General features: G+C 43.0%; 6 protein-coding genes across 6 annotated transcripts; 4 read left to right on the top strand and 2 right to left on the bottom strand.

Annotated features, from left to right (window-relative positions):
- The first annotated feature begins 3836 nt into the window (after window positions 1-3836).
- K460DRAFT_322386 (chondroitin AC/alginate lyase) lies at window positions 3837-5650 on the top strand. The gene is made up of 2 exons (XM_040930515.1): window positions 3837-4852; window positions 4902-5650. Exons 1-2 carry the CDS (start codon window positions 3960-3962, stop codon window positions 5470-5472), a joined length of 1464 nt encoding a protein of 487 aa, XP_040782631.1. The 5' UTR covers window positions 3837-3959; the 3' UTR covers window positions 5473-5650.
- A 499-nt stretch (window positions 5651-6149) lies between these two features.
- K460DRAFT_348182 (taurine catabolism dioxygenase) lies at window positions 6150-7641 on the top strand. Its single transcript, XM_040931374.1, has 3 exons — window positions 6150-6699; window positions 6745-7330; window positions 7377-7641. The coding sequence occupies exons 1-3, from the start codon at window positions 6281-6283 to the stop codon at window positions 7491-7493; spliced, it is 1122 nt and encodes a 373-aa protein (XP_040782630.1). The 5' UTR covers window positions 6150-6280; the 3' UTR covers window positions 7494-7641.
- Window positions 7642-8014: 373 nt separating this feature from the next.
- K460DRAFT_296164 (multicopper oxidase) lies at window positions 8015-9909 on the bottom strand (the record flags this gene model as incomplete). Its single annotated transcript, XM_040929615.1, has 4 exons — window positions 8015-8817; window positions 8868-9135; window positions 9203-9660; window positions 9720-9909. The coding sequence occupies 4 exons, from the start codon at window positions 9907-9909 to the stop codon at window positions 8015-8017; spliced, it is 1719 nt and encodes a 572-aa protein (XP_040782629.1).
- A 985-nt stretch (window positions 9910-10894) lies between these two features.
- On the top strand, window positions 10895-11849 carry K460DRAFT_399101 (uncharacterized protein; the record flags this gene model as incomplete). The annotated part of the gene is made up of 3 exons (XM_040936225.1): window positions 10895-11033; window positions 11081-11140; window positions 11193-11849. The coding sequence occupies 3 exons, from the start codon at window positions 10895-10897 to the stop codon at window positions 11552-11554; spliced, it is 561 nt and encodes a 186-aa protein (XP_040782628.1). The 3' UTR covers window positions 11555-11849.
- A 725-nt stretch (window positions 11850-12574) lies between these two features.
- On the bottom strand, window positions 12575-14164 carry K460DRAFT_399100 (aldehyde reductase 1). The gene is made up of 3 exons (XM_040936224.1): window positions 13837-14164; window positions 13166-13784; window positions 12575-13112 (listed from the first exon to the last, which is right to left on the bottom strand). Exons 1-3 carry the CDS (start codon window positions 13881-13883, stop codon window positions 12774-12776), a joined length of 1005 nt encoding a protein of 334 aa, XP_040782627.1. The 5' UTR covers window positions 13884-14164; the 3' UTR covers window positions 12575-12773.
- Window positions 14165-14666: 502 nt separating this feature from the next.
- K460DRAFT_371283 (uncharacterized protein) lies at window positions 14667-16832 on the top strand. Its single transcript, XM_040934321.1, has 2 exons — window positions 14667-15720; window positions 15773-16832. The coding sequence occupies exons 1-2, from the start codon at window positions 15057-15059 to the stop codon at window positions 16678-16680; spliced, it is 1572 nt and encodes a 523-aa protein (XP_040782626.1). The 5' UTR covers window positions 14667-15056; the 3' UTR covers window positions 16681-16832.
- Window positions 16833-17151: the final 319 nt, after the last annotated feature.

Genomic DNA, 17151 nt, shown 5'->3' with positions numbered 1-17151 from the left:
AATATAATTTTTATAATTATTAATTACTTTTTAAAAATAATGCTTTATATACTTATTTTAAAAACATAAGATGCAAAACAGTTTATAATTATATATTTTAATTAAGTAGTTTTTAAATTTAGGCTATAAAAGGGTATTATATTAAATAAAAAACTTATATTTACTTTTACTTTTTAAGCAAAAATCTACTACTAGCTGCAAATAAAACGCAAGCTAAGTACTATTTTTTATTTTTAAACTAATAAGCAAATAGAATATTAAAATTAGACTTTAAAGCAGTACTTTTAAATTTTTACTTTAACTGCTTAAAATAACTAAGTATAGCTTTTAAATATAATATAATTTATATATAATAATTTTATATATAAGTTAATAAAAATAATACTTTTCTATGCTATATATAGTAAGTACCTACTAATTACTACCTTTTTTAAAAATAGTAAGCTATAGAAAAAAATACTAAATATAATTAATAAAATTAAATATATATATTATATAAAGGCAATACTTACAATATATTTATAAAAAGTATAAAAATATTAAAGTTAATACTATAATAAAAAATACAAATTTAAAATATTTTATTAAAAAAACTTTATACTACTTAGTATAAAATATATTAACCTAATAAACTAGCTAAGCAAGAAACTGTTTAGTAAGTTTATTAGCTTTTTTTAAATATAAAAAATAGTTAAATTACAAGCATATTACTTACTATTTTTACTTTATTATTAAATTTATAATATATTTTATATTTTTCTATTAGAATACTAGAAATTTAGGCAAAAAATAGAAAAAAATACTTAATTACTAGAAATTAATACTAAAAAAGAAGAAATTTAAGAAGTAGAAAAAATTCTAAAAAAGTATATTAAAAAAAAACAATTTTAGTACTTATTATACTAAAAAAGCTATAATAAATTTTAAAATACTTAGACCTTAGCATTAGACTTTAAAAATATAAATAATTTAATTAAAAAGTTTAAGCAAGATTAACAAGCACTATAATTAAAAAAAAATAAAAAAATATAGCTTATGCAAGTAAAATGCACACATATTGCATATAAAAAAAAATTTATTTATAATAAAAATTTATAAGCTAGGGTATTTATAGCCTATAAAGCTAAAAAATAAATAAAAAAAAATACTATTTAAAAATTTTTTAAATTAATTACTTTTCTTTAAAGAAGCTAGCTTTATTAAAAAACTTATTTATTTTTTTATTAGTAGTAGCTTTTTTTTAAAAAGCAGGCGTAGTAAGTATAATATATAAAAGTTTAGTTTTAGCTTTAAGCTTAAAATTAAATTTAAAGTTACTACTATTAATACTACTTTAAAGTATAATTAGCAAGCATTATAAATATATATAATATACAAATATATTATTTTAGCTAAATAGCTAATAATTTATTTTAAAATAGTTGCAATATAATACTGCTTAGCCAAAATTAATTTTAAAAACTAAAGAAAAATTATAAGTATTTAAGTAGCTATACTTATTAAAATTTTAAAATAAGTAGTAATATAGTAATAGTTTATAAGTTTTAAATTAAACTAGCGCTAGTAGCGCGCAAGCTTAACGCTAGTTTAAATAATTATAATATTAATTTTAAAAATTATAATATTAGTAATTATTATACTATAGCAAGTGCGCAGCGTATATAAATAATTTAAGCAGCTATTAAGCTTATAAAATACTTATATTAATTAGCTAAAGCGTACTTGCAATAAACTATTTTAAAATATTTATAAAATTATAGCTACTATAATTACTAATAGCGCAATAATTATAATAGCAATGCTTAAAGCAGTTATAATTTTTTTTTTATTTAATAATATTTTAAGCGCAGTGCATGCAAGTTATAACTGCAGCAATATAATTAGTATATTTTTTTTCTGCGCTAAATATAAAAAAGTAAGTATTATATATATACGCCTTTTTAATATACTTAAAATTTAAATAATAAACTATAATAGTAGGCGCAGTAAGTACGTTGTATATATATAAAAAATATAAATTAAATAAATTATAAAAGCTTAAAGCAATAAAATAATAATAGTTTATAAAAATTTTTTATTATTAAGCTTTACTATATTACTATAAGCTATTTATTTGCTTTTATTTTTATATAAAAAAAATACACAACGCGCCTTATTTATATAGTATAATAATTATATAATAAATGCAGAATTATTGCGCACGCGTAAAAAATCTACTAAAAGTATTATAATATAATAATATATAAAAAAAATTTTGTATACTAGTAAAATATTAGTTAGCTAAAAAAATTTTATAATAAAGTATTATTACTAAAAATTAATATTACAGTAATACTGTGCTATTCTTTTTAGGAATTAGTGCATATACAAAAATTTTATATTTAACCTATATTATACCTGCAAAATAGTAGTATTAAATATTATTAATTTATTAAGCTAGAAAATAGTTTTTTATTAGTTATTTTTTTTTTATTTTTTGTAGTATAAAGCAAATACTATTGCCTAAAGCTACCCCCTAACATTTTTAAGCTATAAAATCTTGCTTTTATAAATATTATTATTTAAAAGCTTATTATAAGTTAGCTAAAAAAAATTTAATAAATTAATATTTTAGTAGGCGGCAAGGAAAAGAAGAATTTGTTCTATTATTATATAGTATAATAAATAAAAAATAAAAGCTATAAAGCAGCTTTATATATATTTTAAAAGCAAGTAATTTTTTGCAGATATAATTATAATTTATATTAAATTTATTAGTAGTTATTAAGAGTAAAAAATTAATATTTAGTACTATAAAAAAATAATAATAAAATTTAAAACTATAATTAGCAACTATTTTAACTTATTTTAAAAAAATTAATATAATTATAAATATTTCTGTATTTAAAGTACTTTTATAAAACTAGTAATAGCTTAACTAGGGCGTAGGCGCTTTGAAAATCCTCTTAAAGTGCACTTTTGCTTTTCGGCGGGGGCGCGAGACATGTGGGAACGAATTGTATAGAATGAACTGCCGGTATATTCAGGAAGATCCGCAAGACAGCAAAGAGTTTTAGAACTCATGCAGTGCAAACGCTGAGGCCGCATAAATTGTTAGATTTAATTTTTCCAATAGCAATATCGAGATAGGCCTTTGAAACCGACACAGCTCTACCACCAGCATTGCTGAACCAGCATGTCGAAGCGCCAATATTCAGACAGCCTCTGAAGATGCCATCGCAGCGTTGAGAAAGAGAATCTGGTTGCCGGAAGTCGACTAAGGGAACGTATAGTGGAAGAGCTTCTATATGGGAGAATTTGCTTACAAAAGGAGTTCAAAGTTGTCCAAAGTTGCGTGGTGACGGAAATTACTGGAACGAGCCATGTGTTGGAATCGCGATATCTTGGGTGGGTATTCCTCGTCAAGATGGATATCTTCCGCGCTGCTAGCTTCTGTTAAGCGTAAAGTGATATACCTGTTCGATCCTTAATACTAGTTATTAATTCATGTTGGGCTTGTACAACTGGGGACCTAGCATTTTACGTGTAACATGTATCCCTTGTCCGGACCCTGGCAGCTAGAGCAGCGCGGGTAGTCCCCCACCTAAGAGCAGTTTCAAACGCCGGAACCCTGAAATCCATAAAATTTCCGCGAACTTGCGAGATAGCTAGCGTTATAATGTGCAGGTAACGGCACACGCAATAAAACACCTGAGATATGAACTAGGTATTGGACCCTCAAACGGCGCTTGTTCGTTTACGGCTAGTAGTAATGCCACTTTCATCTCTCGATTACGACCCGTCATTTGATTGCGCTAATCTGCGAAGATCATGTAAACGTGAATTCCACACATATACCCGCCTGTTTCGTTTACAACTATTGTTACCTTCTTTTATCCTCCTTCTTTTACACAGCAATTTATCTTTTTGCTAGCGCTGGCGCTCACTCGTTCACGCCGTCGCCTCACACTCCTTAAATCATGTCTTCTATTCTATCTACCTGTATAAACCTTCTTCTTCTTCTTTCTTCCGCGTATGCATTCAATCATCCAGGTCTTCTAGTGAGCGAAGCCGACATTACTCGCATCCAAAACAAGCTTTCCGCTCACGCAGATCCTTGGCAAGCTTCTTGGGATAAACTAGTGAGCTTAGACAACTCGCAATCGACGTACGTCAATCATGCGGTGGCTGGGGTCTACCGGAACACGGCGAATGGCGTAAAAGCCAATGCCGAACTACTTTGGCACGATGCCGCTGCGGCATTTAACCTTGCGCTTCGATGGAAAATCGAACGCAACGCAACATACGCAGAGGCGGCATCAAACATCCTCGGAGCTTGGGGCCGAAAACTCAAAGAATTTGACGTTGGCGACGACGAGTACCTCACGGCGGGACTTCAAGGATATCAGCTAGTGAACGCGGCGGAGCTATTACGAGATCATGCTCCTTTCGAATCCAGCGGCAATGCTACAGCTTTCTCCACGATGTTTGAAAAGACGTTCCTTTACAAGAATCTCTTTTTCCTCAACCACAAAGCCCCATCGGAGCACAATGTTCGACACTTTTTCGCCAACTGGGAGCTGTGCAACATGGCATCTGCGATGGCTTTCGGAATCTATACTGACAACGCTACGCTCTTCGATTTCGCAGTGGAGTATTTCAAAACTGGTGAGGGTAATGGCGCGGTGAACAACGGCATTTCGAACCTTGTTTCGGAACCAGGAACTGGTACCATCATGGGACAGCCCCAAGAAGCGGGACGAGATCAAGGTCATACCGGTCTAGACTTTCAGCTGTTCGGCGTCGTTGCTCAACAGGCGTGGAATCAGGGCAAGGACCTCTATGGCTACAATAGCAGCCGAGTTTTGCTTGGGTAAGTCCTTCTCTCCCGTAGAATCTCCTCGACTCATCCTCCTTCACAGCGCGGAGTACTATGCTCGATACAATCTAGGCAACGACGTGCCATTCGAACCCTACACCAATGGCATTGTCTCCTATACCACCGTTAGCCCAGCTTCCAGAGGTGCGCATCGGCCCACGTGGGAATTGTTATACGCACATTACGTGCAAATTAAGGGCTTGGAAGCACCATGGACAGAGCTATACAAGAACTATACCACCAAAGCCATGGGGGGCTTCGAAGGCGGTGCCGGCTCATGGGGCGAGGGGTCCGGCCACTATGATGGGCTTGGATGGGGATCCTTGCTTCATCATTTAGATGTAGGTGATGTTGATGCGGTATCCTCCAATTCTTCCGCGTCAAATTCCGCCACGTTATCCACGCCCTCTACTACTTCATCCAACAAAAGCCTTGTTGCTCAAACGTCAGCATATGTCACGACCTCGGTTCCTGCATCTGCCACTACATCTGTTCTGCCTCGGTCCAGCAAGTCTTCCCAGAAGAGCACGGTATCAGCGTCGACGACTTTGCAGTCTGTCTTAGAAGCCAAGCCTCTTCCAACACGCGTCTCGCATATGTGTACACGATCTTAAAATACTAGCTTATGTCCTTCTATAGCAGGGCATATAGGTGCACCTGTTGTGGTGGAACTATCATGATTGTCAGCGTTCCGAAACCTGACTTTATACTACATTTCGATCCTCGCTGCGTGAGAAAGATTTTGAGGGATATCTGCTAAGGAGATCTGATTTCTATATCAGGAGACCGTACAATACCAATACAATTGCATATGTCCTTTTACCCAGAGGTGCACTTCCTCAACGCAATAACTAAACTACATCGTTTCGAAAATAACCCTTTAAAGACGTGCATATATTATAATATTAAGGACTTTGAGCCAGCATCCTCAGACATGAGGGGTTGGGAGGGAAGGGAGGCAACCGTCTGACCAGCATTACTGACTAAAATGATACTTTAACCGTGGTCACCACAACTCAAGCGTGGAATTTGAAACTCAAGAATAGATCCTGGAGCGGAGGGTATACCTAGAGCGCGAGGTGGCTGTTTTCAGTAACGCACAATCAAGGTATGTGGAAGGTATAGAATGCGGGGCGATCATGTGGGGCATTAGGCGTGCATCGTATCAATGATACTTGAGCATGATAAGCTTTCGCTACAACCGTGTCTAGCCTTTTCCTCTTTGGCTTCTCTTCGGCATTTGTACATTGCCTTGGTTAGATCCTTGACCAGAACGTTACCGAATAGCTGCCCCAACACATTCTAAAATCGGATTGTCATACCCCGCACTGAATTATGTATAAGCGCATGCTATAGCGAAGCCTTTTCGACAGCTAACCCTAGAGCTTATTCCTTTGTCTACCGAATAACCCCATCTTCGCCATGCCTTCCGCAATCGAATTCGTGACCAATGCGGCGCTTAATGGCCCTACCTATAACGGAATACCCACCTCCTGTCGATCTTGCCCAACGCCGCTAACATACTCTGGATCTCTGGATCACCTCTCATTCTTCGAGATTACACCTATCATCGGGCGAGAGTACCCAACTGTAAAGGTCAGCGACATTTTGAAGTCCGAAAACGCAGAGCAACAGATCCGAGACCTTGCAATCGTCATCTCCGAACGCGGGGTAGTGTTTTTTAGAGACCAAGACGACCTGAATATTTCAGACCAGAAGAACTTTTGCGACCTGCTCGGAAAGTATAGTGGACGACCAGATGAGAATGGTCTTCATGTACATCCAATCTACCGAGATCCTGGAAACCTGAGTCTACCAGACGGTTCCACGGACAAGAACATGTGTGTATCGCATATGGCAATTGCAGCATATACTTACTAGTACAGCTATGTAATTAATTCCGAGGCCCAAAAGAAGATATACAAAACCATGGCAAAGCGTCCAGGAACCACCGATGAGCCACGCGATTTGAGCCGGGAGTGGCACAGCGACTCTACTTTTGAGAACGTACCATCAGACTTCAGTTTCCTCAAGATGGAAGAAACCCCGCCCCATGGTGGTGATACCCTATGGTGTTCTGGTTACGAGGTCTATGACCGCGTCTCGCCATCGTTCCGCTCGTACCTCGAAACTCTTACAGCAACCTGCGCGCAACCAGTGTTCAAATCTGCCGCCACCGCTAGTGGCTACGAGATTATGTCCCCACGTGGCTCTCCACTCAACGTCGGAGATGAGTTTGCACCCAAGCATCCTGTTGTGAGGACAAATAGGATTACCGGTTGGAAGGCCATCTTTGCCGGGGTTGGATTACATGTCACAAAGATCAACGACGTTTATGCTTACGAAGATCAGATGATTAGAGAATATATCATGCGATTGATCACTAGGAACCATGATTGCATCGCGAGGATGAAGTGGACGAAGAATGCCGCTGCGATTTGGAACAACTCCTGCGTCTGGCACGCTGCTACCGTAAGTTTACATATATGCTATATAGATAACATACTAACAGCAACAGCCTGATCTTGTTGGGGGCAATCGAACCGGAGTTCGTGCGTCGAGCATCGGGGAAGTGCCGTACTTGGATCCCAATTCGAAGTCGAGGAGAGAAGCTCTAAACATTCCTATTGTGTAGAAACACCTCAAGTAGTATTCAGTTGTGTTGTAACCGTTCTTTATCATTACGTTGAGTTGTTATTGAGTGAATATAGTTACTCGCCGCCAGAGGAAACAAAGATATTCGATAAAAGCATATCTTGTTATACATTAAGCTTACAACATGGATGAATACCTTCGAGCTCATGACCAATCCACATCTAGGTTCACGAAATATTTGGGTGACATAGCAGTATCGTAGTGTGAGCAAGCAATTAACGGCCGCCATCAAGCCACAAGGTCCGTCTTTCAAATTTCCCACTGCCACGTTGAAGTCACAGTCAATGATGAAGCTTGTTAACCAGAGAGCATTGTAGAATTATATCATGCGCTACACGGAGTAATCTTTTGTCAAACAGATAGCGCAATTACCATCAGGCTATCTAGAGCTGTAGTCACCTTCCCATGTAAAATAAAAGGAATCAGTAAAGAAGACCATACATTGGCCGTACAAGAACTTGGGTAGCCAGTGAAAGAAGATCAGCTGCCATTTTCCTTTTGTCAGATACCGGAATCTTCCTGCTCGATCGAGTTGCTAGTCTGGAACGTACTCCAGTTGTTGCAATTATTGTTCAAAGCCGTCGCATTCGTAATCGCAGCGACCTCATCGTATCTCTCGATAAACTGTAGCGCAAACCCTTCGCTCGTGTGCCATCCAATGTGGCAATGCATAAGCCACGCGCCTGGATTATCTGTCTCAAAAGCGAGGACTAGATATCCGGAGCCTGGCAGCATGGCGGTGTCCCGGCGCGGTGGATTGCTCAAGTTGAGTGGAGTTGATGACGAGTATGTTCCTGAGTCCTGAGCAAGAACATAGAAATCGTGACCATGAAGATGAATTGGATGGGGCACGCCAAGTGTGGTCTCAATAACAACATAGGCCCATTCATTCGCGTTTGGAAGCTCCAGCACAGCATTCGAGGTTTCATATGTCGTTCCGTTGTTAGTAATCTGCAGCAGTGTCGGGTCTGACCACTCGACAACCATCGTAGTACTGTTTAGATACCAGCGGAAGAGATTGTCGTCATTGAAGCCAACAGTAGCCGTTTCGAGCATGTTCGTTGTTTCGGATCCAGCGGTCTTGGAGATATATGGTACTAGGTTGTCGGTCTCGTCATCGCAGCTATCTTCGTAGTCATAGGCAGATGTTGAGGGCGTGGAAGTAGAGGAACCATAGTACACGATACCCCTTATATCTTCCGAGTTGTCGTTGTCTGAACATGCTGATTGTGGGATTGCTCGCATCCAGAAGCTGTCTGCAGTTGATCCTTGGTCGGCAGTGATTATTACGTCGTAACGTTGACCTGAAACACATTTAGCATCTTGTTTGACCTGTGCACAATCAAGTACGTACCCATTCCAATATTGATGACGTCAGTTTCATATGGTTCAATGGGCACCAAGTCTGCTGCGATAACTTGCATGGTGTGGTTGTCGATCATGAATTTGAAGTGCGTGTCTACTGCTGCGTTCACAAGCCTGATGCGATACGAGGTATCCGAAGTGAAAGATACGTTGTATCTATAGCCTCCTTGATCATACGTGTTGGTGCCATTGATAAGGCCATTTTCCAACGTCGGTGGTCCGTTGCTTTCGGCGCTGATGTATAGCTCGTCGACGGTCTAGAATCAGGGCTAAATTAGTGACCATTACTAAATCTAAGGGGATGAACCGCATTGGAGTGAGGACACTTGCCTGATGGTCCCAATCATTGAGGAACAGCGTTCCAAGATCATCGTCATAATCTGCCGTCGCAGGGCCGTTGATCACTATGCCACCAAAGATGCCCTGCCATGCCTGTAGCGCAAAGTGTGAATGATACCAGGTCGATCCATACTGAACAGCCCTCCATGTATATGTCATTGAGCCCCCGGGAGCCGTAGGACATTGCGTGATGGAGGCCACGCCATCCTGCTCATTGGTGTAATTTTGCCGAATGCCGTGAAAATGAAGGCTTGTACCATTCAGGGAATTGGTCAAAGAGTTGGTAACATGTACTACAACTGTATCGCCCCAGTCCGCAAAGAGCGTCGGTCCAGGGATCGAGCCATTCACGGCCATGGCAGAGCGTGCGACACCATCTGGAGAAACTGTTACGTCGGTGAGCTCTAGCCAATATTCACGCGTGACTCCGGTATCTGGCGCTTCTATCGAATAAATAAGTCAGTATTCATCCGACCCTGCAAGCGGCGGTGAAGTAGCTTACCAGAGCTGTAGTCGGTATCGATGGAATAGTCGCACCACTCCGAACGAGTAGTGGCTGTATTTCCTGAGCAAGCTGCTCGTGGAAGAAGCTCGCGCGAGGAACTTGGCAGAAACGAATGACGCAAGGAAATCGCCGCCACGGCGGAAATGAAGGAGGCGTAAGCACTCAAATGACTAAGGTCTAAGAGCATAGCTATTGTGGAGATGTGAGGCTCCGAAGTAAAATGCGAAGAACAGCAAATAAGAGTGGCCACCTGTGAAGTAGACTGAGTAAAACTTTTGACTACTTTGTGTGTGTGAACAAAGCGAACAAAATTGTATGCCTCAAATGATGAATGTGGTTATAACAACGGACACTACTATATTTATGTTCATCTCCTATTGTAAGACCTTAAAGCTCGTATCAGAGTTCTCAAATTGGATGCCGATGTTCCCCTCAATGCGAATTCAAAGCCACAGCTCATTTAGGAAATTCCCCGAGGTGAAGCCCCGTGCAGTTGCAGCTGATAGCACTGCAGCTTGCGCGTACTGCATGTAATGGGGCTGTGGGCGCGTAGTAGCATTTTCACTTCAGTCAGCACAGAGACTGAACTATTGACAATGTTTCGAAACATGGGGCATTGAATATGATTGAGATGGAGATCACTACCTAAGTCAAGTGACGCTCCGCCTGCATCGGCAGTGTATTGCATGAACCCGTGACGCGTTTCCACCACTGGGGATCTACGGCGAGCACTATATTGACCAACTGCTTTAGTTCAGTTCCGATGTATTCTGATCTGGCCACATCATCTCACAAGGATGAAGTCCAGATAAGCTACCTTGATGAAACATCTACCAATCATCCATTGGGTTTGATACCGCAATATATTCTGTTTCTAGGATGATATCCAGATAAAACGCAATCGAATCATCGCTAAGCTGGAAGGAAAATGGCGTGCGCTAAAACGGGTGTGCCCGTCGTCAGCCGCCGCCGTAATGGCCTCGAGTCTCCTTTCCCCATCCCCTGCAAGATGATAAGGCTAATTCAGATACATGTGAAAGCATTACGTAGGCAATGCTGGTTAGGCAGCCAAGAGATCGCTCAAAACATCTAAAAGATCGATCCAACCCTCATGGCAAGATGAACTTCATAAAACCTGTTCAACGTGATCATCCGCAACAATCGCTCTCAGAATGACTCTTCTCATTCTTGCCGCACTTGCTGCATCACCTTCGCTAGTCTTAGCTGCTCAAAAGCGTGCAACCCCTTCAGAATTCTCGTTGTTTGCATACGGAAAAGATATTGGTGGGCTTGAGCTATTTAATGCGGACGGTAAGTCTTATTGTTGGGGATGCTATCCAAAGCTTACTTCTTCAAAGGATACGCATATGTGGGAGACTTGACCCAGTTCAACTCATCCGACGCTGCTCCAGTAGTGTGTAAGTGAAGGTTTCCTGTCCTGATCCCAACCCACTGAACTCATCAAAATAGTTTCGCCTCGGAATGACCATATGTGGCTCGGTTCTCCGAACACGACAGGTCTGGACGGTAGCGAAAATCCAAGCTGGTCCAATGTGACACTCTTCGTGCCCGGATCCTCGTCTTCGGATAGTCGAATTGGATTCCTCAACGCTACGAACTCTACCACTGACGTAATTACTTCTGGGTTCTTGTTTTACGGATTGACTGCCATGAACAGACGCAATGGTGGACTCGAGACACTCTGGTCTGGCTTGTCAGTTGGAAACGGGGTGTATGAGCTTTATTGGAACGATACATCTTCGGGGCAAGTTCCAGTTACGCTTAGAAGCGCCCCGCCGACTCGTCCAGCGGACTTGCGCAAGAAAGCATGAGAACTAGGCGATTACGTTAGGAACCTTACATAACTTTGTCGGTGGGGATGTGTTGCCGCGGATTGTTGTCTTCTACTGGTGTGATTTGTTATCGATCATTTCTGTATATACTGTCGCTCAGTTTTGTGAGAATTGAAGAAGTTATAGAAGACGCCGATTATCGACGCGTAAGCACGCTCGTTGGACATGGGGGCTAACTATGGCCATGCGTGCACTTTTGGCTGGAGAAGTAGAATGCTAACAAGTGTTTTCTTTGAAAACCTGATATACATTGACGGTGAACAGTCGAAGCGTTGACGTTGAGAGAGAGAGATTGTAGAGAGAACGAAAGTGAATGAGGCTGGATGGTCCACGAAACCTTGTAACTCGCGTGGCCGCGCGGTCGCTTAGATCCACGCGTTCCGTTTCACGATCGCCAAGGAAATAACCCTTTGTGTTCAACCATGCAACCTAGGTGTACAACTACAGGCAGCTATTAAAGTCGACATAAATTCCATGCAGCGTTTAAATGAAGATCCGACTGATTGTCTTATAGTTTCCGATTGTCCCTGACCTTTTCAGGTCTAAAAGCCGGCCTAGACCTTGGTCTTCTTGGACAAGGGTGCAAGGGCCTGTAACAAGGCGCCCCACTAGCACATCGTCGCACTATGCCTCTGTTGCAAGTCGTTGGCTCAAGGAAATGAAAAGCGTGTGTTTTAAAAGACTATAGTAGACCTCTTGAAGTACTAATAGCGAAGTTTTCTCATAGAACTTACGGATGAGCGGGCTTTCAACACCTATCTGCTTCCTGATCCAAGCTTTCGAAGAAGGCTTAGCATGTCTTGCATCCCCCCGCCTTGTCCCAACGTCTAATGCAGTAGTACATAAACTAATCGTATACACGAACTCGCTAGGCGTCCTTTAAAGGTTGACCCCAAGAAGTTTTCCGTGTTGAGGTAACTGGTCATGGGAACATGGGCAGCACTTGTATTATTTACCTTCATTAAAAGCGATAGGCATAGTACACTCGAAAAATATAAAGCTTGATATCTTGCTCTAGAAACTGCGACGTAGGTCTTATCATGATGGCGGCTGTAGATGAAATTGCTCCGCGGATGAGAGCCAACTGTTAAACTCGATTTTGTTGCGTACCCCATGTGTACAATTGAAATCTATTTTTTGGTGCTACTATGCATATGGAAAAAAGCCCTTGTGACTTCTATTGCCATACATCTAGTTTTTAAACGATAACCTTGTGGGGAGCCTTCAGCTCGTCGGGCTCACCGAAGATGTTGACCGGCCATCGAGGCTTGTTGGCAGTGTAGGGGATGTTGAAGCGGCGCGGCTCCTTCTTGCCGATGCCCTCAATCTTCTCAAAGTCCTCCTTGGAGAGCTCTACCTCCTTGAAGTTTTCCTGGATACGCGATGCGGTGACCGACTTGGGGATGACGCTATGTCCGCCCACCTGTGCCCAGGCAAGGATAACCTGCGCAGGAGTAGCGCCAATACGGCTGGCGACCTCTTTGACGGTATCGTGCTGAACAAGTAGGGGAAGACCGAGCATGTTGTTGCCGAAGGCCTGTCGTAGCATTAGCCTGGTGTGATTAAACCTGTGGCGAGAAGAGCACTTACGGAGTATTCAGTTATGTGGATGTTCTTTTCCTTGCAGAACTGAATAAGCTCTGGCTGGAGAAGTCGTGGGTGGCGTTCGATCTGATTCGCAGCCGGGGTAACGCCAGTGCCATCGATCAGAGCCTGCAAGTGCTCCTTTGTGTGGTTCGACACGCCAACAGCGCGTGCCTTCTCCTTAGGCAGTTGTGTCATCGCCTTCCATGTATCCACAATAGAAACATCATCGAGGATCTTGACGTCACCGTCGGGGTGATCCGACTTGTCTTGTAAGGGGAAGAGGCTGTTGTTTGGGTCGGTGCGCTCATCAAAGGCGACGGGGAAATGGACAAGATACAGATCGAGGTAGTCGAGACCGAGCTCGGCCAAGCAGTCGTCTAGAGCTGCTGGTACATCCTTTGGGCGGTGCTGGGAGTTCCAGAGCTTGGAGGTGATGAAGACGTCTTCGCGCTTGAGACCAGGAACTTCGCCGCCAAAGGCCTTCTTGAGAGCTTCCGCGATCTCTTTTTGGTTGCCATAGACCTTAGCAAGGTCGAGGTGGCGGTAGCCGACCTTGAGAGCTTCGAGGACGGCAGCGCCAACCTGGCCAGGCTCAGCTTGCCAGGTACCAAAGCCCAATTGACTGTCAACTGTGGTTAGTTTAGTTTGTCGGGAAAGCATTGTGAAGACCTTACGGGATGGCGTTGCCGCTGTTCAAAGTAACTTTCCTACCGAGAGACATTTTGAGAAGTTGATTGCTGAGTTGAGTAACTACGAAAACTTTTGCGTATGCTCAAGTTCGAATTGAGAAGTTAAGCGGGGAGAATATGTCGGAGGTGGGATGGAGGGGTCGGCGTCGTCGCCGATGCCATCATCGGCGCCCTCTCCATCTTTAGCATGGTTTCCGCGTCTTGAGTCGCACCGAGATCCACTGTAACACCGACTGGTAGGCTTTCTTCGTCATCGATTGTCCGGCATCGTCCTGTAGCCAAATCTCGAACGTTCTGGAATGTAAAAAAGCTGATGAGGTGGTGATGCTGGTCGCGAAAGGGACCGTTTTGCGGGGTATAGTGGCGGGGCGTAATCAGCCATTACCTAAGCCACAGTTTTACCCGTCTTTTGGCTTATGTCTTCGATACAGAGCAGTTTTGGAAGCTTATTACGTCTAATTAAAAGCGTATAAAATCTCCAGCTTATATTCTCTTCTAGGCTTGCTATATATCTAGGCACGAACAGGACCCTACTCGTAAGAGTCTCGTGGAGGTAATATTAGGCGACACTATGTAGGAGATGTAGCGTGCAAGCCACGTGATTGTCTGTCGCGGATTAGCTTGTCCGCGTGCCAAGCCGCCCAACCTCTCGAGTTCAACTCTGCTTCTCCCACCCCCAACGCTCCACCACGACACCTCGAGTCCACGCAACCCGCAACTCACGACCGCTCCTCATCCCTGCACTCCTCAACCCCGCGCTTCTCATACCTCGCACTCCTCAACCCCGCGCTTCTCATACCTCGCACTCCTCCATCCCCGCCGCTCGAGTCTGCTGCCCACTCACCCTCGTCGCCTGCTCGTAGCTTGCGACAGTACACCATCCTTGCGAACTTCACAAGGCCTTTGACGTGCGGCCTCACAGTGTCCACGGCTTTCAGCCCTGGTTCTGGTCGCTGCGCGGTTTAGGGGTGACACTCTTGCATGCGCCAGCAGTGCGAAGTCGGTGAGGGCCAGTGGTTCGCGAGTGACGGCTTGCCATCTTCTGCACGCCTCGGCACTGTCTCGTCTCGCCTTCGCAGAGTCAGGGCTGCTCTTTGCGCCTGACGCAAGCAAAGCCCGGGTGGGTGGGTTTCCTTTGCTGCTCATCATCCGATCGTTGCAAAGGGGAGTTTGTAGGTGAGTAATTTCGTAGCTTAGAAGAGAATATGACTCAGGCTGCCATTACCAGACCCGGTTTTGACGTGCTCGCCTATGTTTCCTTGCAAGCTGCTACCCCCGTGCCTCTGTCACTAAAGTTCCAATATAATGAGAAGCGAGCGCAGGCCACGCTATGCCTGCTGCAGTCGTCTACCATTCTTGAAGGCTTCGATGGTGCTGAGACATTCATCATCCTGCAGTACGATGCTGAAAACCTCGTTCCTGGCGCCGTCTCCCTGAGGCCCATGGGTTTCCATCAAGCATTGTCTGGAATAGCGCGTTCCACCAGGCCAGACATCCGCCGGCTCTCCTTCAAGCTCAAGCGTTGCTGCCCAACATGGCGTCCTCTCACAGCATCCCTAGCACCCAAACCTGGCTTTGTGGACCGGTTCCAGCACCTTGTAACTCTCGCCAATGCTACGGAGCTTCACATTGTATTTGACTACAGCTGGCTGCCCCCCCAATGTTTAGCTACCTTCCAGCAGCTGGTAGCCCAACCCGAGCAGCTCTCCGGCTACCCAGTCCATCGCTACTATTCCCAATGCTTTAAGCGCGAGGATGTGTTCTCTAGCCATCTTGTTGCGCCTGTCGATGCAGCCCTCGCGAGCGACGCAACAACCGAAGATGAGGAGCAGCCACCTCCGTACATCGCGGCTAGCAACAAGCGTCAAGGCGGGTACATCCAAGTCCGATGAGTTTCCAAAGACTGACTCATCATGTATAGCCTCGACCAGCGCACCCTCATCGCCTCCGACACGCAAACGCACCGTCCTCCCCCAATCCAATCCCGCACATATACACCCAAGCAAAGCAGAGAAGGGCAGTGTCACGACAACTGCGCTGGATGTTCAGCAAGCGGTGCACGGTGCTGTGTTGCATATCTTGCCTGGTATATTGAATACAGTCCTACCGGGTCTCGTACAGAATGCCGTATCGAAATACCTGCCGAGCGCATTGGAAGACGTCTTGCCAAATCTCCTCTCCGCCCCGTTGTCGCCGTCATCGCAGTCGGCCTCGAGCCAGACTTCCACTCGCGTACCGAAAGCGCTCTCAGCCCTCGGCACAGTCCTCACCAAGCGTGTCGTACTCGGCCTCAAGCAAGAGCTTGAGGATGTTCACAATCAAACGCTGTCGCACGCCGACGATCTGCGCAGCACCGCAGATGCTCAGTTTCAAGAAGATTTAGAGGAACTAAGGCTCGAGCTCGTTCAGGCGCAAGAAGAGCTTGTCAATGATCTTCATCGCATTGGTGACGATACACTGACCGAGTTCAAGGAGAGGTGTGAGGCTGAGGGGGAGGAAGCTGGCGACCGCCTCTCGCGAAGGATATTTACGGTGTATGACCGTCTCAGCGACAAGGTTGACCCTTTGCTGGAAGGTCAGGGAGAGTTGGCCACTTGGAAGCGAGGTCTGTTGGAACAAAAGGACGAGTTGCTCAAACGCAAGTCCAAGCTGGTGGAGGACGAAAGGAAGGCGCTTGCACGGGAAATGGCTCTGTTGGGGAGAGAGAGCGAGGGACCGGAGATCGACCGGGACAGAGTTGATCGTGTCACGAATGAGTCAGAGAAAAGACATATGTGTAGAGCGAGGTGTATAGAGCGAGGTGTAAGGGCGAGGAGTGCGCCGGTCTGAATTTCTTGGTGCAGGCCATCCCGCATAATAATTCACGGCGAATCATCACATTTACGTAGCGATTTGTCTATTAGTATTATAGACTAGCCTTAGGATTGTTCTGTTCTAAGCGTAAATAATAGTATTATATACTTTAAAAAAGTACAGAGATTTCTAGCTATTTATATAAAAATTTATTACTAAAATTTACTAAAATTTTTAGTTTATAAATACTAAAGCTTAGGCTAAAGCCTAAGCTATAATATATTTTTTTATTTTTAAAAAAAGTTTTTTTTTAAGCTTTAAGCTAGTTGCAATATTATTAATTTTTATAATATTCTAATATAATTTTTTTTAATAAAATTTTAAATAATTTTATAAATTATTAGCTTTTATATATTTATAATTATAGTTTATACTAAATTTAAATAAATTTTTAAATAAAAATTTATAATTTTTTTTTAAATAATATATTACACAGGCGAGTTAGTT

Source organism: Cucurbitaria berberidis (genome assembly GCF_010015615.1).
Source record: "Cucurbitaria berberidis CBS 394.84 unplaced genomic scaffold K460scaffold_7, whole genome shotgun sequence".
In the NCBI taxonomy this organism is placed as follows: Eukaryota; Fungi; Ascomycota; class Dothideomycetes; order Pleosporales; family Cucurbitariaceae; genus Cucurbitaria; species Cucurbitaria berberidis.
This window is presented reverse-complemented; position numbering and strand designations above follow the sequence as displayed.

Coding starts and splice junctions, on each gene's coding strand:
- K460DRAFT_322386 (XM_040930515.1), top strand. CDS start 3,960: ATGTCTTCTATTCTATCTACCTGTATAAACCTTCTTCTTCTTCTTTCT. Junction 4,853..4,901: donor AGCAGCCGAGTTTTGCTTGG/GTAAGTCCTTCT, acceptor CCTCCTTCACAG/CGCGGAGTACTATGCTCGAT.
- K460DRAFT_348182 (XM_040931374.1), top strand. CDS start 6,281: ATGCCTTCCGCAATCGAATTCGTGACCAATGCGGCGCTTAATGGCCCT. Junction 6,700..6,744: donor GGTTCCACGGACAAGAACAT/GTGTGTATCGCA, acceptor TTACTAGTACAG/CTATGTAATTAATTCCGAGG. Junction 7,331..7,376: donor GCGTCTGGCACGCTGCTACC/GTAAGTTTACAT, acceptor TAACAGCAACAG/CCTGATCTTGTTGGGGGCAA.
- K460DRAFT_399100 (XM_040936224.1), bottom strand. CDS start 13,883: ATGTCTCTCGGTAGGAAAGTTACTTTGAACAGCGGCAACGCCATCCC. Junction 13,785..13,836: donor AACAGCGGCAACGCCATCCC/GTAAGGTCTTCA, acceptor CACAGTTGACAG/TCAATTGGGCTTTGGTACCT. Junction 13,113..13,165: donor TCCACATAACTGAATACTCC/GTAAGTGCTCTT, acceptor ATGCTACGACAG/GCCTTCGGCAACAACATGCT.
- K460DRAFT_371283 (XM_040934321.1), top strand. CDS start 15,057: ATGACTCAGGCTGCCATTACCAGACCCGGTTTTGACGTGCTCGCCTAT. Junction 15,721..15,772: donor GGCTAGCAACAAGCGTCAAG/GCGGGTACATCC, acceptor CATCATGTATAG/CCTCGACCAGCGCACCCTCA.